Consider the following 27,391-nt stretch of genomic DNA (forward strand, 5'->3'; position numbering starts at 1 on the left):
TTGGAAGAAATTGGATAATACTTTGCGTCATACCAGACATGTTTTTCACTAAATCATGTTTTATAAAAGAATTTAAAAAAATATTATATTCTGTAATAAGAAGTGTGGGAGGGAGAATTTTGGGTCAAACTCAAAGTTACTTCTAAATTCTAATAATTGGATTAGCCGAAAATAAATAGGCTCATATTCGAACTCAATCGAGCTTCTAATTATTCCCAACCTTTTTCTCAGTAGGACTATAATTTATTTTATACCTTCTCTGAATTTTCTTCTTTTTGTATATTGTTTATTTCTTTTTCATACTCCATTTGTTTTAAGATTAAACACACATTTTAGTGGATTTTGGACTGATACATTTGTGAAGCTTCAAATACAATATTATATTTACTTATGATTCTTAAAAAAATTAGTGAATTTTGGGTTATACTGATGTAATTTCTCAAAGTTGTGATTATAATCATAAATTGAGTTACTAGTGAATGTGTGTGCAAGTTGATGGCCCAGATCATGGGTCACTCAATAGAATAGAAGACATAAAATCAATTTTTTTTAAAGTCTTGTGTTTATTTAGTTTTTTTTTTAAATATATATTTTATTCTTATAAATTCTTAAAATGTATGATAATTGATTATAATTTAATAATCATTTTTTTCTTTTCAATGGACAGTATAACATTTTTTTTGTAATATTTAGTAAGACAAGAACAAACATATATAAATTATTGCACGTTATATAACAGTTAAATGTTTAAATCTATGTTATTGATTATACTTTGAAAACTTTTTCAATAGAGTTAATTGTTACATAAACTATCAAAATTATTCCAAAAATGTTTTAAATTAAAATTAAGACCTCACTTCATTGAATATGATAATTAGAGTATAATTTTTTTACTTATATAATATTTCATAATACTTTTAATTACAAAAACCAATAGTATAGTGATTGTTACTTTAAAAAACATTCAAAGTTAAGATAATATATTTTTAAATTTAATTATTTGATAACCTAATTCGTTTGAACTTGAAATGTTTAATAAATTAGCTCAAAGAATTGAAGACAATTTTACAAAACCAATATAAGTGAAATAGACAAATTAAGAAATAAAAAAGTAACTGTAAATTTAATTGTGTATAATTTTTAATTATAATTACATCAATAATAATGTTTTAAAATACTTCATTTGTTCCTATTTATATATCATCCTTACTAAAAACATATGATCCTTAGTACTTGTAATTTCACAAAATCAATGCATGAAAGTGTGAATTTGATCAATATATTAAAATATAGGAAAACTAAATGATTACTTCATGTTCATGGTCAATTTAATTAATCAAAAATAAATTAATTTATATTCATCTATTGAAAACTTGACTTCAAGAAAATACTAGGGGTATCAAAAGAATATGAAGAACCAACCAAATCGATTTATATCATTTTTAAAAATAAAACCGTGGACTTTTATTAAGTGTGTACTGTATCGTACAATTGGGATGGTCTTTTAATTTATAAAAGAAAATCAAAAAATTCTCAAACCGAACTGAATAACGTATGCAAATATATTTATATATTAACAATATGTTAAATTCTATATAAATATATTTTCTAACATTTTTCAAATATAAATATAACCTAGGTCCTAGACCTCTGATGACGACTCTTGGTCTTTGTCCTTTAATTAGTCTTTAGTTAGTCAGGTCTAAAAAATATACTATAGTAGAAGTCATCAAACAATAAGCTAAACCCTATGCAAACACTCATATTAAAAAATTAAGATTAAACAATACGGCAACAAAGTTTTACGTTCTTAGCTTCTTGGTGAAGAATTGAAGTGTTTCTTCAAGAACACACTTGTGAAAAAATATTTTAATAATTTTGAGGTAATATTTTTTTTTTTTTTACTAAACCTAAAATTAATTGAATGACACCGATATCGAAGAGAAACCGATATGATTGAGATGGTTTATAAAAATCTGATTTTGGTTATACATTATAAAAAATCCAAAAAATTAGGGTGTAATTTTTTCACAAATAACCGATTGAACTATACCATTGACACTCTACAGTCTACTTACCTAATTTCTCAAGGGACATAAAATAAAAAATAGGGACATATAAATAGGAACAAGGGAGTAGTAATAGTAAATACATATTTTTTTACTATTAAGAAAATTTTAGTTAATACATACATAAGTTTTTAATATTCTACTTAGGGTATGTTGTTTCTTCTAAGCGTAAGCGTGCTGGCTCTTTGTCTGCTGCGAACTGAATTTGGGGTTCTTTTGATTCTTGAAAAGATTTGTAATTTTGAAGTCCCTATTTATTGGTATTATGTTGAGCCGTCTTTGATTCAGACACCGATTTTGTTTTTTTGAGGTGATTCAGTTGAAGAGCTGAATTAAATCCTAGAACTATTTTTTGTTGTATTCTGAAGTAAATATGGAATCCTATATGGAGGATTGTAAAGATTTGGCTTCTCAATTGAAGCAGCAAGATAAAGAACTTAGGCTCAAGAGAAGGTAAACCTTTTCTTTTCTCTGACATCAGTTAATCGAATTTTCATCATTTAGTTTTAGTTTTAGCACTACATTGATGACCCTTTCCAATTTGATAGTTAGTTACTTTCTTGATTTAATATGAGTGTTTTCATAGTATTTTTTGTATTGATAGTGTTTGAGTTGGTATGTAGTTTGACATGAATTTGACTTTTTAATAACTGAGGAAATCTTTGAGGGTCGGTAGCTCAATCCTTCTACCCTTCTCTACTAGCATACCATGTTTTTGTTCGTAGCATGGTTTGGGACTCACACTTTTAGGTTGCGATTTTACTACTAAATCAAAGCCCTGGCCTTGAATTGCATATTATATTAGTGATAGTGGAGAAAATATTAAAGTAAGAGTTGAAAAATAGTTTGACAAAACAACAACAAAAACGACATACCTAGTGTAATGAATTTGAATGACAAGACAGTAAAATGTAAAATATGTATAATTTCTGTAAATACGCGCACAAACCATTGTGCAGTTTTTACCCGGAATAAAATTACTTGGCAAAAAGTTTTGAATAATTTGATGAATTTTACTTTTGTATATTTGTTTAGATTCGTGAAAATTGTGTAGAGGGAATATTCTCAAACATTTTAGGATGTTCTAAAGTGGATAGAGGGAGCAATTTTCTTTGTATCAGTAATGCAATACAAAGTGTTTGTGGGGATTAGATTCAGTATTACTTAGGCATATGAAACTAATTTTGCAGGTGGTTAATGGACTTGGATTTGTCCGAAAGAGAGCAAAAAAAGATGGATAGACTCAAACCTCCCGGTGATATGTGAGAACTTTCTTCCTCCTTTAATTCATATATATATATATAGAAACTCTTCTTTTTGTTTCTGTTGTATAAGTGTTGTCCTGGTTAGTGAATTTATCTCTCCCTAGAAAAGGCATTTTAGCGGTTGCACTGCTTTTGTGTTGCTGAATATTTGCAAAATTGACTGTTCCATATGACTGCAATGGTACTTGAATGCGTTGTCTGTCAATTCCCTTCGATATTTCTTCTTCTGTAAGCTTTGGCTAAGTTAGGGAACAAACAAACTGAAAAGTATAAGACTTGATGCACACATCTATTCAGGCTTATACAATGTTAAATGTTGTAGAGATGGTGCAGTTGGCACTTCTTTTGATAAACAGAACTATGAGCAGCACTGACTACAGCGTGCTCTCTATTACTATTGAAGATGAAGCAGCAAATTTATCTCCTTGACTTGGCTCTTTTAAAGCATTGTGCTTTCTTGATGAAAGTTGTTTTCCTTTATTCTATCTGCATACTTATTAGAAGTTTACAGTACCTTGGTACATGGGTTGCTATTATAAATGATAACTTGTTTATGCATATTGTTATCTGGATTCATAATGAATTGGCATAGATTGCATGTTGTTTTTCAATTAATGTTTTGCACTTCAAACTAAACCTTGACCCTGTTGTCTGTATCTGCAGGAGTTTACCTGAATCATTGCTTAGAGAAGATGATGTAAGTGTTCCCTTTAATGCTTGCTGATGTAATGACATGCTACAACTCAAAATTGTTAAAATATTCCTGACTGTATCTCTTTTTTTCTTTTCTTTTTCTAAATCCAAATGATACTGCTCACATGTAATATTTGAAGCAAAGGATATTATTCACTCCCTATTTCAGAGAAACCTGTTCTATGTTTGTATAGAACATTATCTGTTGTTGTCAAACTAAATTCCAAAGTGTTTTTCCCCACTAAGCTGATATATTTCTTTGTGCCTTTATTCCAGTTACATTATGAGAACATTCGAACTTCTGTTGCAAAGGCATTTGGAGTGCATAAGGGTGAAAGGACATATCATGGTGCACCAGGGACATTGCTCTCCAATTCAGCTGAGAATTTGAGAGGCATATATTCCATGCTTGATAAGATGAACAACAAGGGGTTATGCTGTATTGCAGAGACTGTAACTGGCGGCTCAATTACTTTTGAGAAAACCAATTGGCAAATGAGAAGGATAATCAAGCAGTTTCTTCCCAAAATTCTCCATAAGCATGATGATTCCAGTCAAAGTCGAATTAAACAAATTTCTCAACTCCTCAAAGATCCTCAAAACTTTCGTGTTAATCATGGGGCTTCTTGTTCTACCTCAGAATCCTTTCACAGTTCTGCTATTTATGTTCTGGATAGACTTGAGGAGTTGTCTCTTCTAACTTTGAGTAAAATGCATAGGAATCTGAGGGATGTCACAGGTTACATCCCTTTACTGCAGCCTCCTAGAATATGTTGGAGTATTGGAAGTTTAGTTGAACAAATCAGGAGGACTTCATTAAAAATGTTATCGGACTATGAAGAAGGGGATGAACCACCAGAACCCCTGGCTAAGGCTTTGTCTGTAGCAGCCTTAATGCTAAAACCAGAACTTGATTATTGTCTCTCTCCGAGTTTTTTCCAAAAACTTTCACCAGATGTAGAAGCATTGCAGAATGATATAGCAAAAGCAATCAGGATTCTAGATGATAAAACCAAAGTGAGTTTTGCAGAGCTGGGAAATTTGCCTCTTGTGCTGGGTTCTAATAATAAAGCTGCCACAGAAAGTGTTCGTTTGCGTGTGAACGTGAAGAAACTGTTGACTGAATATCTTCTCGAATGCAGCGACTTGGAGTCTATCCCTGAAAGTTTAATAGAAAGTTTAGCAATAATTAACAAAAAATATAGGCATGAATATAGCAAAACCTACTCAAACAAGGAGGTAGAGGAAGAAGTGGAACGTGTGCTGACTATTAGTGCTCAGATAAAACAAATTGTTTGGGATTCTCTCATTGAATGTGATGTCAGTGAAGATTTTGCAAATGCTTACGTGGAGAATGCAGAGGATAGTTATTATGAAGGTGGTGATGAAGATGAATATCTTTCTGATCTTCCTCAGAATTGCAAGTCTGATCCTAATGTCTCATACAGCCAAGCAGAAAGTGTCGGCGAGATAAACCAAAGTGATTTTCAGTCACCAATCACTGCTTGCCGAGATGATGGTTTATCCTCTCTACTCTCACCCAAACATAAGTTGAGCGTCAAGATTGAGTCAATGTATACCGATGGAGTAGATTCAATTCATTCCAATTGGTTTGACAATTCCTCCTCATTCTTAGAATCAAAAGCTTCTGAAGTCACAAAGAGTATGAGTGGTAAAGATAGCCATTTAAGAAGCATAGGCCATCAAGAAGGAAGGGATTCATGCTCATCTTTTTCAACCAGAGATCAAAATAGTTTTGCTACACATTTCTCACCTAATGAAGTATCAGGCAGGAATGATATGGAGGAAAAAGTAACTATCGGGGACTTGGGATGCACACCACCAAAATTTACATCGACAAAGTGTTCAGAAGAAAAAAGCGTATCACTTCACCGGCAAAACTTGACTAGAAATCAGTATCTTCTTATCCAGGAAGGTTCTGATGAAACAAGTATGGTTGCTTATAGTCTCGTCGGCTGTATTTTGAATAAGTTTGCTCAGATGGATGGGTTACAGTTAGCTGAGGACGATGTATCATATCTCCAAGGCAACACTTCAGATCCCAAATTTTTTGAAGGTACTTGAACACTAAAATCTCCTTGTGCTGCTTCTAGCGTCTCTATGGTATAAGAAAGGAAATGAGATGTTAGGTTAGCGCTTTAGATTTTTTTTTTTCTTTTTTCTTTTTTGCATACTCACAACTAGCTTAGAATTGAGGCCTAGTTGTCATTACCTCTTTTCAATCTTCTTTTTTGGGGGTGGGAGGGAAAGATATAAGAAATGAGAAGGGGTAATGATGGGGTCTGAACCTTGTACCTGAATGAGTAGGGATTAAGCAACAAACCTCTTGTAACGGAGAAATGGAAGAGAAAATGAAGGCAGAAATGTAAACCAAACAACTTAGGCCCATTATCCATTTATGATGGGTGGTTCAGTTGTGAACATTCAGGGGGTAGAATGGTTGTTTATTATCTGAAAAAATTCTGTTTAAGTGAGTGAGAAACTGATACGGTGATATGGTACATTCTGGATCCTAACATTTGTAATCTCTAAAAAGGAAGTGCTTGTAAATTTCTCCAAGTTATTTTGTTATCGCTGAGACCCTAGAAAGGTCGAAGTTATGAATGATTCGAGATAGCTTGAGTGCTTGTCAGGAAAGTGTCAGATTTAATGTGATTTTGCTATCACTTTGACATAATTCAAAATTCTCTGTTAGAGTTTTTGAAATATGAACCTTTACAAATATATTTACCCCTACACCAGTTCTATTGTTTTCCAATCCTTAGTAAGTTATGAAATTTTGTATTTTAAGGGTGGTGATTACTGGCTTTTTTTATTCGTTTACAGTTCTCAAGAACAGGCGAAGTTCTTGTGATGAGACCACTAATTCCATTATGCTCCATGCTCTTGAAGAGATAAGTCCTTCTTTTGCAAACAGGTACTTCTGAGTCTGCTGCAGGTCTCTTATTACCTCTACACATTATCTAGTGTTATTTATTTTGACATGGAAGGTAAAATATCACGAGCAGGGAAGCTGCTTGACTCAGAGAAGCTTATTTTTAAACTAATCTTCTACTTATGACCAAAAAAATATAGATTGCCTACTTTACAGGTCCAATGACCAAACAGTTATTGCAGTCTAATCCTGTGGCCAAACCTCAAATTGCTTTGTGCTAATCGTTTTTCTCTTTATATATATCCATCAATAAAGGATTATAGAATATTCCAGAACTCTAAAATTGCCTCTCTCGCCCTAAACGAAATAAAGAAAGTTTTCCAAATTGCAGAACTATGACCAATTAGCAAAATATGACTTTTTCAGCTTGGTTCATATAATTGATGTTATGGCAGGATAAGCTCAAGTTATTATTGGTAAATGAACTTAAGCGGTAGGTGAACTTCAGTGTGAATTGGTGGTGGGACAGAGTATAGATGGTATTAGAATAAGTGTATAATAGAGGTTTATCCATTTAACCTTGTGAATTGATCTCTAGTAAACATGATTAAGAATCATCTTTAGTTTTGGAACAAGGAGAAAGAACTTTGCCTCTATGCTTGCTGTACCTAGTTCTTTCAGTCTCCATTAGCAGCTTTGAATCGAGACACAACTTTATTTTTGAGTCTTATCAAGTTATAACATACTATGTGCACTCCCTGTCTAGTGAAAGTAAAAGCCAATGTGACATTATAGTGCAGACCAAGTATTTCTGTCTGAGAAGGTGATCTCGCTCAATTTGTATTAGTTAACTAATCCTGTCTGCCTGTGGTTTAGTAAAAGGAGGGAATGGTTTTTTATTTTTTTTATTTTTGCATTCTGGAATTTTGCATTATGAACGAAAAAGAGTAACTCAAATTACCTTATAGATTTCTGTGTTATCAAATTACCTTATAGATTTCTGTGTTATGGCATGTAGTTGTTATTGTTACTAATGCATAGTTGTCTGCTGGGTTCCACATGCAGTAGTAAAGAACAACTGAAGGAATTGTTGGGTGTGAAGTAGCGTTTGAAGCCTCAAGGCATTGATTGGAGCATAGCTCAAGATCTCAATTACGTAGAGGCTTTGCTAGATTTAGTCGGGGACGATATCTAGCAAGGACAACAGTTTCTTCGTCGTTGAAAGAGACTCATTTCATGTGTATGATATGCTTACATGTAAGTAATACTTTGAAACTTCTGAATCAAATGAGGTCATGTTTATATTTGTTATTTTACGACCTTTTGTTCTATTTCAGTCTTGCAGAAAATTGTCAGGTCTTCACCAATGCTGCACTTTGAAAAGACATACTATGATTCGTGCTGGAGATGCAATCTGATGAACAACAACAACATACCCAGTGTATTCCACAAGTGGAGTCTGAAGAGGGTGGTGGGCGTATGCAGACCTTACCCCTACCTTTGTAGGGTAGAGAGGTTGTTTCCGATAAACCTTATCCATACATTCTGATGAACAAGGTGTTAATATTGGGTTTACGGAAGAATGTGAAATTTTGGCCAGAAGAGTAGAGAGCCTAGTTTTCTTTTTTAAGCTCAGATATGTATTCATAGCTGTTGGTTCTTCATTTATTTTATTTGTTTTAATAGATTTCTGGTAATACACATCAAAGTTCACATGGAAAATAGATTTCCTGTAATACACATCTGAGCATTCTTTTGCCTATGACAGGTTTTGTGAGTTAAACTGAACTTGTTGCTTCCGACTCAAAACCATAAGAAAGAATTACGATTAAAATGTATGCATATATAAGATTACTTTCATTCTGATTTCACTGACTCGTCTCAGGTTATCGTCTAATTCTTTAATACACCAGGCTGGTTATCCTTATCTTTATCTTCATTTGGAGGTGCTACATTTACATAAAGCCTCTGGCCATTGATGCAATTTGTATTGTTGCTGGATTTGAAGTAATAATCTCCAGGTATCAACAAGAATGCTGTTGCTGGACTATCTTTATACTGCCTGGAAGGAGTGTTGGAACTGCATGCATAATAGTCGTATTTTGCTATCTGCAGCAAATCGTCTGGCTTTTGAAATCTAAACTCTACAAATAAATTGGCACGGAAAATTTGATGAATAAAAACACTGAACTAAACCGATCTATGTACACCTTTGTACGTTTCTGAGATAAAATATTTTCCTTGAGAAAAGAGTAGTACGTGAAATTAAAGTTTACCTAATTCATCTCCAGGTTTTAACTTGATAGTTTTACCCCAATCTTCATAATAAGTAGGGTACGGAGCAGAACGCCAGCCATAGCCTTCTCCAACAATGTATCTTTCTGAATTTACTGATTTCACTAAAATCCCAACAACAAAAAGTAGCAAAATTAGTATAACCTGCATCTTGTGTAATCTTATAAATATAATTATCTCTTATTTTTCTTAATCCTATAGCTATATAGCTAGTTAATTATAACAGTGAGTGCAACAGAACTAAAACCTTTTATAAATGTTCTACTGTTATTTCCACACATTAATTCTGTTATTAAAAGTGTTATAAGTTACGACAAATGTATTAATAACAAATTAATCTTGCATTAATTCAATTTAATTCTTCCATGCATTTCAAAACAGTTGAACACAGGTCGAGGCAGTGTCAAACTTAAGAACTGAAAAAAAAAGAGACTTTATCTCAGAGAAATTTGAAGAACATCACTAACTGCGAGTTTATTTGTCAATTTTTTTTATTATAAAGAATTAATGAATAAGTCGAATTATTGTGAAATATACGTGGAACATGAATATTATCAAACCTTTTTTTTTAAATGACGCAATAAGTAGATACTTCAACTACATATTACAAAAATGAACTTTGAAGAAGTAAATTATAATGCTTCTTTTCCACCTTCAAATATATTAAGAGATATTTAATGTCTGAAACATCGATATTTAAAACATTTACAACTTATAGGATACTTGAAATATCAAAGATTTATTTAATTATTAATTTAATGATAATTGAATATCTATCTAATCATTTTACGAATAAGTATATATTATATTATTAATTTAATAATCAAATGATATTTTAAATTTAATATTTTTTTTTAAATTTCCAACATGGTGTTCGAATTCGGCAAGGTCTATTTGGGATAACGCTCTGAACCAGAGTTTGTTAGGATAGAAATACATACAAACTAATATTTGTACATAATTTCCAGGTTACAAAGAGGTTAAATGTGTAATTTAATTTGAAAATATAAGGAATATTATTTAAAGTTAAATCCTATTATAAGGTCTAATTTAATCTTTTCTTAATTCTTTTAATAAATTTATTCTAATTAACCCGGTCGATTTTCACTTATAAATTCAGATTGTAGCGAAAAGCTCTGCAATTGCCCTTCTCTCCGAAGTTACAATGGACGCTCTAAATTCTTACGCATCGTCGGCGGCGATGGCGCAGCAAACCTGGGAGTTAGAGAACAACATCGTGACAATAGATGCGCCGTCGGGGTCGACACCGGAAAACTCTGCGTCAGATGCCATATTCCACTACGACGATGCGGCACAGACGAAGTTTCAGCGGGAGAAGCCGTGGGCGAGTGACCCTCACTATTTCAAGCGTGTGAAGATCTCTGCTCTTGCTCTTCTCAAGATGGTTGTTCACGCGCGTTCCGGAGGTACAATTGAGGTCATGGGACTCATGCAGGGTAAGACTGACGGCGATGCAATTATTGTTATGGACGCTTTTGCCCTCCCCGTTGAAGGCACTGAAACTAGGGTTAATGCTCAAGCTGATGCGTATGAATATATGGTCGAATATTCACAGACCAACAAGCAGGTTAGTGCGTTTATAAAAAAAGATTAATTTTTTTATGAGTATCTAGTATACTGTGAGCTTTAGAATAAACCTAGTCAATTTAAGATGATTTTTTTCGGATTTACTGAAAATTGGAATCAAACTGGTTCAGATGGAGCACAACTGTAGGTTGATAGAGTAAATGCCTTGAGTTTTAGAATTACTCCCTAAATATTAGAATGTAACCTGTTCAAATGGAAGCTAACTGAATTGTGAAGGTTCGTATAGCAGATTCTGACTAGCTTGAGATTGAGGTTTTGTACCGACTAGCTTGAGATTGAGGTTTTGTTCTCATTCGTGGAACGGGCCAGTTTGCTTTGACTAGTTTACATAGCTGTCTGCTATAGCTTACTTGACAGCAGGGACTTGCAACTAGTGTTGTAACTTTTTTGATTAACATTTATGAAGAGGACAATAATATAAAACTTATTATCCCTGATTCTACACCAACCCCATTATGATATTTCATTCTGCTGGCTTGAATTTGTGATATTTTCTCAGTGAAGAAGAGAATATTACCTAGTTTGATCCCGAAAACTAATGACCATGTCATGATATTTTTGTGTTCGGTTCCTGAATTGGAGTGTGCTTGTTACTGCAGTTTGTTCTGACCATTCTCTTACTCAGACTTTTTGGTATAGGCTGGTCGTTTAGAAAATGTGGTCGGGTGGTACCATTCCCATCCTGGTTACGGATGCTGGCTCTCTGGTATTGATGTATCTACACAAATGCTTAATCAGCAATATCAGGAGCCCTTTCTTGCAGTTGTTATTGATCCAACAAGAACTGTTTCTGCTGGAAAAGTTGAGATTGGTGCCTTTCGAACATATCCTGAAGGATATAAGCCTCCAGATGACCCCATCTCGGAGTACCAGACCATTCCTTTGAACAAAATCGAAGACTTTGGAGTACATTGCAAGCAGGTCACCTTTTTGGCATGAGAGCATGCACTCACACACATATATTAAAATCTAGGTCTTCAACTCTGCTTTACTCTGACTGTTAGCTCACCAACTTTTCTCTTGATTTGCAGTATTATTCATTGGATATTACATATTTTAAGTCCTCTCTCGATTGCCATCTCTTGGACCTACTATGGAACAAGTATTGGGTGAACACACTTTCTTCATCTCCTTTGCTTGGAAATGGAGACTATGTTGCTGGACAGATATCTGATCTTGGTAATATCATTCTTGCCTACATTTCCACTTTCTTTTATCATCATCATGATTTGATGCCTGCATATGAGTTTACATGATATGGTAACACCTAAAATTTGTTGATCCCATTAAATCATGCAGCTGAAAAGTTGGAGCATGCTGAAAATCAGCTGTCCAATTCACGTTATGCGTCCTTAATGGCACCCCCTCAAAGAAAGAAGGAGGTATTTTCTTTTATATTTTTCTTTTGGTCTTGATAATTCATACTCTAACTTACAAGTCTATCTCTTACTTTGTTTTTGAGAATATTAGTCTGGCATAAAAAAAGAATATTAGTTTGCCAGTTCTTTAGTCTTTTGGATTTGTTGAAGCCATTTATCTTTGTATCTTTTTGGCATGTGGTTCCTATTTCGACATTATCAAACCCAGGTAATATTTTGTGCTTACGGAGTGACTATTGTTGGAACTTTGTAGCTTATAGCATACTCGGCCTCTTGATCATATTTTGCTGGGCTATGAAACTGCTTACAATTAAAATGTGCATGGATGTGCAAAGGGTACTAAATATAAATTTGCCTCCAATTTACCAATTACATTTTCATTTTTTTTTTTTAAATGATGACAGTTGCTAAACTTTATATACTGGAACACCTAATGCGTGCTTATGAAAATCAACTAGGAGAAAGTAATGCAATACAAGAAAAAAAAGGATGCACTATGTATTCAAATGTGTATGGTCTGTCGATCTGTTATGGATTAGGTTCATGCAACTCTTAGCAACTGCTTGTACGTGAAAGTGGAACTCTTAAGAAAGGGAGAAATGGCCAAGACTGTATGAGTGAAGAGTTCTCTTACTACTTTTAACTAAAGATGTCAAAATAAGGTATAGTGGACATCGGAGAAGTTTCCTTCTCATCATCTCATGTGAATGTGTTAGAATATCACCCCAAATAGAAAACTAGTACACCATAATAATGTGCCAATATGATCCTATCTTTACCTGTGAATGTTTTGGTCCTCCATTATAGTGGACCTGTGGAATAAAGACTTTTGTTACTGCTGTGGTTAAGAGTGGGTAATAATCACTTGCCAAATATCGGATCTGTGAAGCAGAACTAGGTGTAAAAGGGGAGCTGCATCATTATTGAATTTCTTTGTTTACTACGAACAGGTGTCTGTATTTCCATTCTCACATTAGGGGTTTGAGGTTTGTTTGGCGGGTGGGGAAGCAGACACATAGAAGTGATGATAAACCAGTCAAAGGCAAAGGAGTGAAAAACAAAAGCTATAGCATTATATTAGCAATCAACTTACCTAGCGAAACTTGAGAATAAGCTTTGTGATTACTATTTGGTATATCAGGTATAATACTAACCTAGCGAAATTTGAGGATAAGCTTTGTGATTACAATTTGGTATATCAGGCTTTTGCCTTGGGCAGTGATTTTCAATCTGTCTTTATGTGTTCTCCCTATTTTCCTTCGCACATGCAATATTTGTACCGAGGAAATTGGATCCTGAAAGCATTGAACCAACCATTGTCCCCCACTTCCAAAGTCTATTTTAGTTTGCATGTAACCATTTTGTCCAAAATTAGCGGGGAAGTTACAGAATAGAGGATAAAATATGACTAGGCAACAACATATTGTCTGGCAGTTTATCATCACTATTACTGTTATCTCTATGACTGTGTTAGGTGCACTTGTAGAAAGGGATGAGCTTGATAGAGGTACCGGGGCTGATACAATTCTAAGGATAAAACTAAGAATAACAACAAGAAAGTAAAAGAAACAAAATAAGATAGAAGGGTAGACACAGGAAATGAATCAAAGACAACCAATTCAATATAGAAATTACCTCCTTTGAATATCCTATCAAACACCTAACCTATTAGAAAGACCTCTAGGGAATTAAAATTCCCAAGCAATCCTTCTTTCTAATCTTCAACACAACCAAAAGCTTAAAGCAAACACTCAAATCTCTCAAGGAGTAATACTCTTTATGTTTGATAATAATCTACCTTCCACTACTACTTATACTAGATAGAAAAGGAAGATACTTGCTATTACAATTTTACCCTTAATGAAGTAAGGGCCTTGTTTGGTTGTCTTCCTTTCTTAATGAAGTAAAGGCCTTGTTTGGTTGTCTTCCTTTGGGATGAATTCATGAAAATTCATAAAGTAGCATGGCCAACTTGTCCTTTCTCCTTTCTTTCATCATCCCAAGCTATCATAAATACATGGAATCCTGGGGATGGCTCTATGTGCACTCAGGTGCATCTCTCTTCATGAATAAGCCTTGTAACACTCGGAGCTCACGTGCTTGGCTCCTTGTGAATGGCATCAAGGCACCTTGGGTTGCATCAGGGGTGGAGCCTTTCACTTTCTTGTATTGCAATACCATTTTCATGTATGTATTGTGAAGCAATCAGTAATTTGCTGCAGTAGGTGGTGATGTGCCATTTTCTTTCACTTTATGCATCTTACTATTTGTTTTTGTGCTATTGAGCTTGGTTATGTGGTAGTTACACAGCCTCGATCTAAAACTTCAGGCTGTGCATTGAATGCTATCAGATTCTGACTTCATTTTTCAGTAGTCTTTTGACTTCCTTTTTACCTTGCTACTTATGCATGCTTCACTGAATTGCAAAATACAACATGGATCATGCAACTTTGGTTGCATAGTGATGCTAAATGTGTTGGTCCTCTGAGTCGCAGGAAGAATCTCAGCTTGCTAAGATTACACGTGATAGTGCTAAGATTACTGTCGAGCAAGTTCATGGCTTAATGTCACAGGTATACATTGTTCTATTCTTAATTTAGTCACATATCATTCGTCTAGCTTGAATTCTTTGAACATTTCCACTGCTGGATAGGAACGTCTTGACACTCCATGTTTTTATCCTTGGTTTTCAGGTTATTAAAGACATTCTTTTCAATAGTGTTGGTAAGTCAAGCAAGTCACAGACAGAACCCTCAGGTCCCGAGCCCATGATCGAAAGCTGAGAAGTTCCTGTACTATCAATCTGGATGTAGACCAATTTGGTGCAATTTCTAGGTTTCTTTTTGCAGTTGACTATATACATCTTTGACTCCTATTTATGTAGCTACAAAGAGGTGAAAGTTTACGGTGATTGGCTTCTCTTAGATATCATGACTTTTGCTGTTCAATGTTATGGAAGATTTTGTCAAGTTTTTCACAAGTTCTTTTCCTTTTGTTAATTATAAGTTCAGTAAATCGACAGGTTTGGTTTGGTACTTTTAAGGAAAAACCGGCTCTAAGTGAAATGTTGGGCTAACTTTATGAACTGTTGTTGCGGTTGTTTGGTTGGGAGCAAGTTATTTATGATAATTGATTCTCGGATAAGTTATCTTTGGATAAGTTATTCCACCATATATATGGGATAATTTATCTCATTGGACATCACTATTATAGGTTATATCTCACGCGGAATGAGCATTGTTATTCACTTATTCTATTCATCATACTACTGTTTGGATAACTTTTCAGAAATAAGATGACTTTGGATTGGACGAAACTAGTTAAAGTGTTCTTTTCATACGTGTACTCTCTTCAGTCCATTTTACTTGTGGCGTTCTTGAAGAAATTATATTTTAACTACTAGAGTATATATTTATTTACTATTTACTAGAGTATATTTTTATTTATTACTTATTATCTTTAAGTTACGTATTTTGATTATTATATCTTTATTTATTATCTTTAATTATTTAGAATATTAATCTCTCTTTCAATAAATATTCTCTCTTTTCTATACATGCACTTTAGATTTTCACTTAGATTTTCTATACTAATTAATCAAACTCTATCATTTCTATGAAAAAAATATTATTAAGGGAAAATTGGAAAAAATGCATTTAATTATATCTTGACTTCTTATTATAATAACTATTTTGAACCATCTATTTTTAATAAAATAAAACAAGTAAAATAGAGAGAGTAGTAAAGTAAGCACATCCTTTTTCTTCACTTCATATATATAAAACTTTGTGCACGGCAAAGCCAAAGAAACTTGAGGAAAACATTTATCCAAGTTTAATACGCCAAGTTAATTTTATTATGTTATCATTTCTTATTTCCTATATAAAATCCCGTATAAGTAATTTTTTTGTATGATAATTAAGTAGATATTTCGTAAACCTTTTCATAATTTTCCATAAAGGTGACTTAAACTAAGTTGAAAATTCCAAAATTTTATATATTGCTTGTATACATAGTACACAAAAGGGGGTTGAAGAATTAGAGAGGCTGCTGTATGCATTGTACAATATTAATATTGAAAAGAAAAACCATTTGGTTTACTGACCTTTCCTCTTCATGATGAGAAATTGAACTTTTCTTTTTCTTATAAAGCTCTTTATAAAAAGCTTGAATTTTTGGGTACCTTAGTAAATTTAATATGATTATGAGTTTGTATATAAGAAGACTTGAACAAACTGCACAACTATCTGGTAAGAATTCTTTAATTTGTGTTTGTTTCCATTTGTTTTTTTGGACTCTTTCTGTCTCAAATTATCTGTCGTGTTTCTCTTTTACATGTTCTTTAAAAAAAATTAATTGGTAGATTATTATTATTTTGTTGACTATTTTATCTTCTCTCTTTTTGGAATACTATTTTATTCTCAATTATGTTTTAAGATATATAATCTTTCTCGGTTAAATATTTACTTTATTTATGTGCTTGTAGTTCTAGAACAATTATTACTAAGAATAAAATGGAAAAATAATTAATTTTGTTATAAATTTTTAAAATAATAAATAATTTGAATATGAGGAAGTACTTAACAAACAAAAGAATAGAATTGTTCCATGCACTCCCAAGAGAAAAGAGGTTTCGGGTTTGAGTCCCCTTGCCTTTGTTAGAGAGTGTTTTAATCTCTAATGTGAACTTTCTAGCGCAAATTTAAATTTAATCGAGCTCCAATATGGATATCAGATACAAAAAAACATATCAAAAAGAGTATAATTAGACCGATCGTTGAAATTAGTTATTAAGAGAAATTTGCTATTTGATGAGATTACTCCGAGAAAGATACTTTATTCTAAAATCTAGTTATAGTATTACGAATCATCAAATGTGTCACATTTTAATTAGAACCCAATTGTTAGTATTTTGTGGAAGTCATTGTACAATTAGAATACATAATTAAAGTTCAAATTTTAGATTTACCTTTTCGTACGTAATTTCTTGATTTTTCATTCTGTATTATAAAAAAAAATGAATTTCTTTTTATATATAAAAATAGTGAAGATTCTTCTTCCGTGATGTTTTGTAGTACTAATTACGTAAAAAGCAATTTGATTAGGAAACAAACTTTTAATTCGAGGATATTCTTTCATGAAAAAGAAAAAAAAAACTTTGTCTTGGTCGGTTAAGCTTTTAAAAAGTAGTTGAATTTAAAAACATAACACTACAAAAAAGAGTTAGTATAGGAGAAGGATATTTAATAGAATAAATTAATTTATTAATTTCAGTGTTTATAATGTATAAGGATTAGGATTATATTATCTTTAATAAATGATATTCTTGAATTGGATGTTGTAACTATTATATATTCTCAGATTGAAAGTGTTCACATAGTAATCTACCTTTTTGTCTTCGTTTACAAAAGCTTTAATTTTTCGTGCACATTCACCTCTATACGATTGACAAGGTAGATTAATGTACTTTTTATGGGCATTCGACAAAACTTAATAACTTTGGCAATTCAGTAACAATACAAAAAGAATCATGGTTAGGTACTCATAAATTAAAAATTATGGCTTCGCCTTTGTAATTCTAGCTAACAGATTTTTTATACAAATAGATAAAACTAGCTTATCTTGACTGTCCAAAAGTATAATCTCATTTATTTTTACTCCCTTGTTTTAGTTTATCTTTATACGAAGTTTAAGAAAGTACAATAAAGATGTTCTTTAATCTTATAGTTACTTTACAGGTTAGAAGATGGAGTTTATGCATAGGAGGAAAGTGGCTATATCCTTGCTATTATTTGCTCTCCTCTTTGCCTTTAACTTCACTAATCTTGAAGGATTATCAGCCAGGCCACCAGGTAACAATTTTTTTTTAAAATTTTCGTTTTGGGCATTGGCCTGTATGGCTAGAAATAACGTTTACTAGTCACTTTTGAGTTTTTGTTTTTGGAAAATTGTCTTGTACAGTTTTGTCAATTTAAGGTTGTATGAACTCCAGCATTGTAGTAATAATGCAGTACATTTATTACATATTTATAGAAGTCCTTACCTAATTAAAGCTAACTATCTCATTAAGCATTTAAGCTTATTGCTAAGAAATATTGTTTTATTAATTAATGCTCTTAATTGATAAATTGACTTGTTGATTATGCAGAAAGAAGATTAGTTGAATTAGATTATGCTTCAGAAGCCAAGCAATCAGATGATACAGTGAGAATAAATCCTTTGGACAATTTCAAGAAATACAAAGGAGGATTTGACATTACAAATAAACACTATTGGAGTGTGAGTTTTCATCTATTATCCTAATGTATTCAAGTTATATACATCGTCAGTATATTACAAATCGTACGATGTTAAGATGACTTGCCTGTAAATATGCTTTGTGTGACCTCTTACAAGTTAATAGGACTAAAAATAATATCTAACACGAAATTTCAACTTTTTTTTTTGTGCAGTCCACAATTTTTACAGGTATATATGGCTATGTCATTGCAGTGATATGGCTGTTGTGTGGCTTAGGATATGGAGTATTTCTTGTAGCCTCCACCTGCTGCTCTAAAAGGAAAAACAAAGAGTTTAAGAAGAAATCAACTTGTTATAAACAATGTTATCTCTGGCTGACCTTCTCAGCTATTTTCTTGACAATTTTAGCTATGTGAGTTACTTCATTCCTCTAATATTACCAAAGTTATCGGGTTTGAGCTCTGAGAGTGGAGTCACCTTTGGTAAGGAGGGCTTTTTTGAGTCGTAGCAGAAACTGATTTTGAGAAGTCGGTAAGTACTTTTAGAACCTTGATCAAGCACGAATTGCTACTCTAATAATGACAAAAATACTTTTCAAATAAATTAGTCAAACACAAAGTGCTACACTCCAAGAATACTTCTTTTCGAAAAGCAAAATAAGCAGATTTTGCAAGTTTGACCAAACAGACTACTTGTTGGGCCCAAAACAGGTACCAAACATCGGATGGGAAACATAAAAAAATATATGTACTGCATCCTTGAATAAAGTATTTTCATTTATTGTGGAAGGTTTATAAAATTGAGATACTTTCACTATCATTGCAGAACAGCTACAGGCCTGGCACTAGGAGGGAATGCAAAACTTCGTTCAAGAACAAATACAGTTGTGGACATTGTCGTTGATACAGCAGAGGGGGCATCGGAGACTATATACACTACTACTGGAGCCCTGAGAGCGATGTACACTGACTTAGCACATACTGATATACGTCATGAGGCTGCTCGTTTCCTCATTCCCACCTCTCGAAGTCTTGACAGACAGGCTGCTGATATACATAGGGAAGCCACCGAAAACAGGCGTTTAATCATGAAAGGCCTTGACATATTGTAAGTCTTCATCTTCTAGTAGAGGCAAATCCAGGATCTAGAGTTAGTGTGTGCTTTCGAGTCCATACAATTTCATGGCAATTAAATAAGTGAGCCAACAAGTTTACGCTCATTTTATGTTGCTAGAAAAAAAAACTGAAATGCATACTACTTTTTGTTGGCAGGTATATAGTAACTACATTGATCATTTCACTCAACTTGGTTGCTGTAATTGCCCTAACAGGTGACTACTAAATCCAACTCGACTTTTCCTGTTGTTCGATATTATTTCAAAAGAATCTTGAAACCAGAACTAAAATGGAAGTGTAAAATACCCCTTGTCTGGGAGCTAGAATTCACTAGTATGATATTCAAATTTTGCCATTTCTCTTGTTTAGTTTGCAAAGAGGGAATTAGAAAAGGAGACTAGTTATTTTTGGGTAAAAATTTATCCGCACCAGGTATTTTTGAGTAGGGCTGTCGTTAAATATCTAATTCTGACTAAAGCTGCAATCTTTTTCATTGCAGTATTTGGAATCCTCAAATTCAGAAGAACTTTTCGCCTGTAAGTATATCATGTCAATGGCGCAAATTTTTGCCTCCTGTTTAGATACAGTATATCTGATTTACACTTTCCAAGTTCTTGGAAATACTCCGATAGTTTCTAATTTTTGAAACATTTTTCTGATCCATGCAGGCTGATTGCAGTATGTTGGATGTTTACAATTCTGTGCTGGTTATTTTTCGGGATTTATTTCTTCCTAGACAAGTATGAAAGCAATTTCCAATAACTTCTCAAGTTCTTCTGTTTCATCTCAAAATTGTATTCCCTTGGCGTGCTCATGATCAAATTGCATCTGTTTATTGCAGCTTTGCTGGAGATGCATGCACAGCTCTAGAAAGTTTCGAGATAAATCCCTACAACAATAGCTTGAGTTCAATCCTCCCCTGTAGTGAATTACTCACTGCAGAATCAATCCTATATGAAGTCAGTGAAGGGATTCATCGAATAGTGAACAGGGTAAAATTTAGTTTATTTTAGTATCACAGCAAAATAAGTAATACTTCTGGTATTTTGAGCAATAAAATTTTTGTTTACTACAGTCTTGATAACATGGAAATTTGCAGGTAAATCGTGCTTTATCAACAAATTATGGAAATGTTGCACAAATCTGCAATCCATTCTCCGGTCCACCTGACTATAACTACGAGCCTGATGAGAACTGTCCATCTAGCGCAATCAGGATAGGAGACCTCCCTCGGGTATATAGCTCAAAGGCTATAATTCACAAATTTCTTCACACATAGTTACTGTTCTTAGTCTTTCCTTTACATTTGATTTGACGGAATTTTCTCTTCTTGTATGAAGATAATCAAGATGTTGACTTGCACGAATGAAAACTGCATAGGAGGAGTCTTGATTCCGCTTAGGGACTTCAATAACATCGAGGCATATACAACTGCTCTCAAAAGGATACTGGATGTGTACCCTGGAATGGAAAGCCTAGCAGAATGCGACACAGTGTATGATTCGTTCTCTGATATCCTTGACTACCACTGCAAACCATTAAAGAAAAACGCGCATATGACATGGGGAGGACTCGTTTTCCTGTCAACAGTAATGGTCGCGTTAGTCCTCGTGTGGACATTTGAAGCACACCATGAACAGAATCATCATCACAACTTTGATAGTTCAATCAAGCCTCATTCTTCTGCAACAGTAGATATGATAGAATTAGGCAAAGTTAAAGAAGCCGAGGTTGATACTAATCCTAGTTCAATAACCTAAATGACATCTGATTAAGTGTTAGCTTAGAGAATTATACAGATTTAACAGATTGTAGGGATTAGAAGAGTATATATAGGAGATCAAAGGGATCTCTAACATAGCAATATAGGAGATTCTTTATTGTTAACAAAGTTAAAACAAGCCAGTTTATTGGGACAAACCCCTAATGGCATGTATGAAATTCAAACAAGAAAGAAATGCATCTATTTATCAAAAAAAATATTCAGAAACTACATGTTCAAGTGTTGTCAATTGTATTTAAATATTTTCATAGTATATGCTGGTATTCAACCTCTACGAGGCAAGACTAAAGTCTGGGTACAATACCAAAAAGCAAGACTAATCACCTCATCATTGACCAGAGTTTGGATTCAATACTTGCTAATATGACATCGTCTTTGTTAGGAACCCCTTTTGCCTAATGTGGAACTTTTGGACGTAAATCAGGACTAGTCACCTCCTCCCTTGGGGTATAAGAGTTTTCCAACTATTATCAATTTATCATATCCTTACTGTCACAATATCGGAATCTTATTAGCCTAGTTGGTTTGTCACGTGAGTTCAAGGTGAGGGTTTGATTACCCACATTATAATCGTTTCACCCATTTCCTATTTCCCCTTCCCGTACCCCTATGCAATGATAATATATATTTTTTTTTTAAAAAACAGTCACCGGCCTCCCAAGTCATCGATTTTTTGTGTATTTGAAGAACATATGAACGCAGAGGGGAATTGAGTCAATAAAGATCCAGTCGATAAAAATGGAATCTCAGCCAGCATCTCCAGGATTCGGAGCGTCATTGCAACTGAAGGACTGCATAGAAGAGCTGCTGAGATTCACACTTGTTTCCTCCATTGACGGCACTCTTGAAATTGACTTAGGTCTCTCTAAAGACTATTGCTCCACCCTCTTACAAGAAGATCCTTCCGACCCCTTTTTCAATCCCACTGGTAATTCTTACTTCTCACCCACTTTTTGTTGTACCAACTATTTGGGGCAACTGAACTAAAAGTAACCCATTTGCTATGCAACTATTGGTATTTTGTTAAAACAAGCGCTTGATCTTAACAACATAATACCCGGTGTACATAATACCCAGTGTAGTCCCACAAAGTGCGGTTTGAAAAGGATAGAGTGTACATAATAGACCTTTACCCTGCCTCCCATGGCAGAGCCAGGATTTTCAGTGAAGGTTCAAAGTATAAAGAAGTAAATATACTAAGAAGTCGAGGGGGTTTAACATCTGCTATATATACGTTAAAAAATAATGTTAACCATGTATAAACAATGATTATAAAAACAGTCCTCCATGTTTGTTGTTCAAACATGAATAACTAGTTTAATCCTAAATAGTTGGTATTGTCTATATGGGTCTTTTGCTTCTAATACAGGAATAAGTCTGTTACTTTAGGTGGTTCCCTTTTCTGGAACAGGGATTCAGGGAGTAGGTGCTGACTAATGCAAAGAGAATTGTCGATCTTTTCTTTTTAAAAGATTAAAACTTCTCATTTGTACCACTTTTTTCAGATTTTGGATACTTGGTCCTCTATCGAGTTGATTATTCTGTATCTCGTGCTGCCTGTATATGACAGGTCTTTCTGAAGGAGTTCCTTTATATCCTTTATACAAGCGCCTTGCAGCATCCTTATATGAGGCTATTTCTTCTGAAGCCTTGCCAAGGACAGAAAACAAACTTGCAGTAATGCAAGAAACTAGTTCTTTGAAGCAAAAGGAAGAAGAGTGGGCTAGTTTAATTAGGGAAAAAGGTTCACATTTGCTCAATGTAAGTTAAACATGTAATAGAGTTTCTTCCTTTTGTTTCAGTTTCACATACATCATTCCGAAGTTAATATATATTGGGTGTTGCTAACTACAGGTGCTTAAATCTGTGGACTTTGAACTCCATGTTCAGGAGCCTTACTTCTCTCTACTTAGAAGTATATTTATCTGGATATATTGCTTTCCGTAGCAAACTTAGTTTCCCGCCTTGTCATAGATTTATATTTCCTTTTATTTTTAATGCATTTTCACCTTTGTTGTCATAGTTGAATTCTTTGTTGAGTGTTCAAAATTATTTGCAGACGGACAGAAAACAGTTGAAGGAAGGTGTGCTGTTGGACACTATAATAAGTATGACTTCATTATGACTTGCATGCATTTTGCTTACTCTATTGACTGCTTCTGACATCTCCTCATTAAACATGTTGTGCTTAATGCTGATTCTCAAGGTCGCCAATCAGTTAGGTTTGTGTGCCTTAATTAGTCCACTCAATCGATTCAAGTGCCAAAATACTATTCTTAGAATACCTTGTGGTTAATAAAACTGTATTTGGTTGACTCTTGATTTTCTGTGTCATATGATAATTTGGATGTTCTGAAGAGGATGCCCAAGAAGTCATGTATGTTTGTTTTATACCGACCTTCATCAAAGTTTCCATCACAAGAAGAATTTCCATCTCCAATGTTTTAGATCATCATGGGTGCCTTCTATATTAGTAGTTTTCGTTTAACGTGATTCTATTTCATGATATAACCATTTTTAGTACAGAGCCGAAAAGTTAGTCCTGGTTTATCTTCAAATGTGTTGGAACCAGAACCTCACGATTGAACTTCGAGAAATATCCTTTCGTTCTAAAAGAAAGGACTTGCTTAAAAATGACAGGAAGCATCTTTGACACATTGATCTTCTCAAAGAATATTTTCTTCTCTTTTCCTCTTTCCTCTCTCAGATGATGTCTTTTTTGGATGTTAGAATTGAACCAGGTTCGTCCATCCTCATCAACAAATGTTTAGTTCTTCAAGTTCAGGTACATTCATCATGTACATTTATTTTCTTTTTATGTATCACTTTGGTACTTCTTATAGTCAACTGAAGAAAATGTGCATTTGCAGGATGTCCATCATTATCATTCATTCCATGAAATGTTAGAAGCAGAAAGTCTTAAAGAAGTTCTTCCTGGAGTGGATACCACTGAAGAAGGTGGAAATTTCTTACTGTATGATAGAGAGGATGTTACTTCTCACGCCATACCTTCCATGTTTGTAGGGACTTATCTATTTGTTGGAAGACGATTAACTTATGGATATGCTTACAAATATCTTATGTTTGAATCTAAGAGTAGTATCTTCTGTTAGATCATCGTTTATCTTATGGATATGTTTACAAATATCTTATGGTTGCTCATCCCTATCTTGAAAATCCTGATTTCCCTTCTCAATCTCTCCTATTCTTTTCACCTCATATCTGATGCTCATCATTTTAATGCCCCAACTCCATAAATGTGTAGCTGTTTCTATTGATGTGAAGAACACATAATTTGAGAGTACAAAAAAAGAATTATTGTTAAATAACAATGGTCATTCCTAGTTTGGTTTCTTATCGCGCTACTTGCGATCAGAATTTTAAAGCCAAGTTATAGTTGGTTTTTTTAAGGCTATCAAAGCAACTGTAATTTTGTTGGACCATTTGAGACCTTATTTGCTCTAAAATCTTGCAAGTGTAAAGCAATATGTTCAAGTTATAATTGATATGTGAGGTAAAGCCTTGTTTTCTGTTAGTTGGTACTATTTGGTAGTTGGTAGATCCATTTTTATTTGTAAATATGGAGGAACTGAAGGTGAGGCTAATTGTATACCGGACTTTGTTGCTTTCTGCTAGTAACTAACTTTTCAAAACTTGTAATTAGTAAAATGGATAACCAATTCGTAATTTTTTATGATAGATGTTCCTTATATGCAAGTTAAGTTGTATAAACATGAAAATTTCAGGTGTCCAAGTTTACCGGAGATTTTACTCAGAAGAGAAAGAAAGGTCAAATGGTGTTCTTGCTATCAGTGTTAAGAAGCTGGTTTCTCAGCCTTCCATCAATTTGAGCTCCATGCTATCTGTGAGTATGCCTTTAGCTCTACTTATCTTGGCATTGGAGGTATAATATTTAGATCATGTCAAAATGACATAATGCTATCATTGAAGTTGTGTTCTCCTGTAAGTTAGAAATGATTCTCTGAGATATTTTTGTCAAAAATTTGCTTCTTATTGACTCACAAGTCCCTACAACTGTATGTGCTTTGATATTGCATGAGAGGCCCTAGGTATACCTGCTTCAGGATCAAGCACAAATTTTAACTTCTATTATCGTTAACACACTTGTCCTCCTACAAGTGTATGTGCTTTAGTCGTGCATTAGTTTGCCCTTAGCATAGCTGCTTTGAGATCAAATCCAAATTTTCACGTCTGTGTCAAGACTACAAAGTTTCATATATTGTTTCAGGTGCGCGTATAGAAAAAGAAAGATGTTTGTTAAGTCCTAATTAAGAGTCTAATTTCTTTCAGGAACTGAGCTATGCTGGTGTTCAGAGGCTTTTAGGATTCGTATGTACAGCTGGAACAGTTTCTGAGGCACTTCCACCGCCAACATCTTCTCTAATCTCATCATTTCTATTGCCACATAATCCAAATGTATGATATGACTATGTTGGTTTTCTCCTTGTGAAATACTCTAGGGCAAACTTCTGCTTCCTTGTGAATAAGCTGTTTTTATAGTTATTATGATTGTTGAAAGTTAAAGGATTATTGAGATGACATTTTTTTAATAGAAGTAAATTGAGATGACAGTAAGATGAGAAAGAAGAGAGAACTGTATCCCATCAACCTCTTTGCCACATTTCTTGGCTAATAGAAGCAAGCTCTTCCGTTTGCCTTTTTGTACGTCAGTAAGACACCAAGAAGTTAGATAGAACTTCAAATGTCCACTTGATAGAAACAGGGTGACAGGAGTTGGACTGTTATACTGAAGCAGTTTCAGGCTCTTTACTAATGTCCATCCTATGTAAAGCAATACAATTTCTTCTCCATTCTGTTACTAATATTTTGTCTTAACGAGAGGGGTAAGGTAGATGGTGGATGACATATTGAACTATTTAAAGTAGGAGAGCAAGAAAGTAGGAAAAGAAAATGAGTAAAATCTCTGTGCAGGTTATTTTACATATGAGAGTAATCCTAAGGTATCTAGTTTCTGCAACAGACTAAAGGTTGTACATTGACTGATGGAGCGAGGGCATTGTCAAAGCACGTTAACAGGAGCAGTGACAGATACTGGGGTAGTTTTTCTGGAAGTGGTTAGTCCCTCACTCCAGAGCCCTTCAACATAAACATCCTTGATTTGCAATATGTGAGGTTCTAATGCTTTTGTGTCTGTTATTTTTCTTCTTTTACGAGTACATTGTTACTTCTGGAAAGCAATTCCTGTTATCACCTGCTGCATGATACCAACGATTCATGTGCTACTGTCTCGTGTTTTTCACTTTCCAGATTCTGATAAAAATAGGATTGCCCTGGATGTCATCAGGAACTTAATAACGCGTTCCTGCTGGATGAATGTGCATATTGTTCCACCACATGGTGTTGTTTTTGAGATAAGAGTTGTTAATGGTTACGGTGCACGGTGGTCTAAAGATGGAAGTAAGGTACATATACTATGAAGTTGTTACAAGATTTCTAATCACTTGTCAATGAAAAGTAAGGTTTGTTTATTTCAAAAAACTAGCTGGTGGAGACTAAGAAATTTCTATTGGATTTGCAGTTTATTGGTTTCCTTGAGCCCTATATGGAGGATGGCCATTCAAAGGGATGGAGGCACTGAATAGCAGAAGATACAATAGGCGTTTAACGACCATGAATTTTTTTTTTTAAAAAATATCAATTTATTTGAATCTTTGGATTATTTTGTAATTATATGTATGAAGATAGAATTTTACACTGTAGGAATCATTCCCTTCTGTTCTCATTTGTTATAACATTAGACATTTCACTAATGCTTAATTACCAATGGATTACCACCTAAATAAAAAACATTTAACCCTCCACAAATAGTTCAAGATAGAGAAAAGAGGAATTATCTCAAATTTATAATAGCAAAAAAAATTGTTTGTGTTACTTGACACATTAAATTTGAGAAAACTTGGTTAGAATTAACAGGTCTGCGCCAAAAATCATGTAATTGAGGCGATTTTTTTCGGTCGTCACTAAAAATATGTTTTCTTGTAGTGTTATATGGTTTTATAATATTAA

At 33.8% G+C, this 27,391-nt stretch overlaps 5 protein-coding genes across 10 annotated transcripts; 4 read left to right on the forward strand and 1 right to left on the reverse strand.

Annotated features, from left to right (window-relative positions):
• The first annotated feature begins 2,212 nt into the window (after positions 1 to 2,212).
• Positions 2,213 to 8,781, forward strand: LOC102601931 (uncharacterized). Its single transcript, XM_006347244.2, has 7 exons — positions 2,213 to 2,522; positions 3,260 to 3,331; positions 3,998 to 4,031; positions 4,304 to 6,104; positions 6,875 to 6,965; positions 7,989 to 8,180; positions 8,261 to 8,781. Exons 1-6 carry the CDS (start codon positions 2,443 to 2,445, stop codon positions 8,026 to 8,028), a joined length of 2,118 nt encoding a protein of 705 aa, XP_006347306.1. The 5' UTR covers positions 2,213 to 2,442; the 3' UTR covers positions 8,029 to 8,180; positions 8,261 to 8,781.
• Positions 8,782 to 8,816: 35 nt separating this feature from the next.
• Positions 8,817 to 9,368, reverse strand: LOC107060629 (mavicyanin-like). Its single transcript, XM_015308729.1, has 2 exons — positions 9,200 to 9,368; positions 8,817 to 9,067 (listed from the first exon to the last, which is right to left on the reverse strand). The coding sequence occupies exons 1-2, from the start codon at positions 9,366 to 9,368 to the stop codon at positions 8,817 to 8,819; spliced, it is 420 nt and encodes a 139-aa protein (XP_015164215.1).
• Positions 9,369 to 10,322: 954 nt separating this feature from the next.
• LOC102602261 (COP9 signalosome complex subunit 5b-like) lies at positions 10,323 to 15,185 on the forward strand. The gene is made up of 6 exons (XM_006347245.2): positions 10,323 to 10,806; positions 11,466 to 11,747; positions 11,858 to 12,005; positions 12,126 to 12,208; positions 14,701 to 14,778; positions 14,899 to 15,185. The coding sequence occupies exons 1-6, from the start codon at positions 10,384 to 10,386 to the stop codon at positions 14,986 to 14,988; spliced, it is 1,104 nt and encodes a 367-aa protein (XP_006347307.1). The 5' UTR covers positions 10,323 to 10,383; the 3' UTR covers positions 14,989 to 15,185.
• A 966-nt stretch (positions 15,186 to 16,151) lies between these two features.
• LOC102597629 (uncharacterized) lies at positions 16,152 to 21,512 on the forward strand. Of its 2 annotated transcripts, none has more exons than XM_015308770.1 (11): positions 16,152 to 16,455; positions 17,933 to 18,057; positions 18,354 to 18,484; positions 18,658 to 18,857; positions 19,271 to 19,552; positions 19,717 to 19,775; positions 20,060 to 20,096; positions 20,229 to 20,300; positions 20,402 to 20,552; positions 20,660 to 20,794; positions 20,901 to 21,512. In XM_015308770.1, exons 2-11 carry the CDS (start codon positions 17,952 to 17,954, stop codon positions 21,318 to 21,320), a joined length of 1,593 nt encoding a protein of 530 aa, XP_015164256.1. In that variant the 5' UTR covers positions 16,152 to 16,455; positions 17,933 to 17,951; the 3' UTR covers positions 21,321 to 21,512. The 2 variants fall into 2 exon arrangements, with proteins under 2 accessions (XP_015164256.1, XP_015164255.1); XM_015308769.1 differs by having other exon boundaries at positions 17,944 to 18,057.
• A 450-nt stretch (positions 21,513 to 21,962) lies between these two features.
• On the forward strand, positions 21,963 to 27,158 carry LOC102602594 (uncharacterized). Of its 5 annotated transcripts, none has more exons than XM_006347246.2 (11): positions 21,963 to 22,271; positions 22,914 to 23,104; positions 23,198 to 23,258; positions 23,403 to 23,451; positions 24,074 to 24,128; positions 24,214 to 24,301; positions 25,090 to 25,208; positions 25,655 to 25,780; positions 26,346 to 26,439; positions 26,633 to 26,787; positions 26,904 to 27,153. In XM_006347246.2, exons 1-11 carry the CDS (start codon positions 22,082 to 22,084, stop codon positions 26,961 to 26,963), a joined length of 1,188 nt encoding a protein of 395 aa, XP_006347308.1. In that variant the 5' UTR covers positions 21,963 to 22,081; the 3' UTR covers positions 26,964 to 27,153. The 5 variants fall into 5 exon arrangements, with proteins under 5 accessions (XP_006347308.1, XP_006347309.1, XP_015164258.1 ...); XM_015308771.1 differs by having other exon boundaries at positions 22,185 to 22,271; positions 22,849 to 23,104; positions 26,904 to 27,158; XM_006347247.2 differs by lacking the exon at positions 26,904 to 27,153 and having other exon boundaries at positions 21,967 to 22,271; positions 26,670 to 26,759.
• The last annotated feature ends 233 nt before the right edge of the window (positions 27,159 to 27,391 follow it).

Source organism: Solanum tuberosum, unplaced genomic scaffold (genome assembly GCF_000226075.1).
Source record: "Solanum tuberosum cultivar DM 1-3 516 R44 unplaced genomic scaffold, SolTub_3.0 scf00087, whole genome shotgun sequence".
In the NCBI taxonomy this organism is placed as follows: Eukaryota; Viridiplantae; Streptophyta; class Magnoliopsida; order Solanales; family Solanaceae; genus Solanum; species Solanum tuberosum.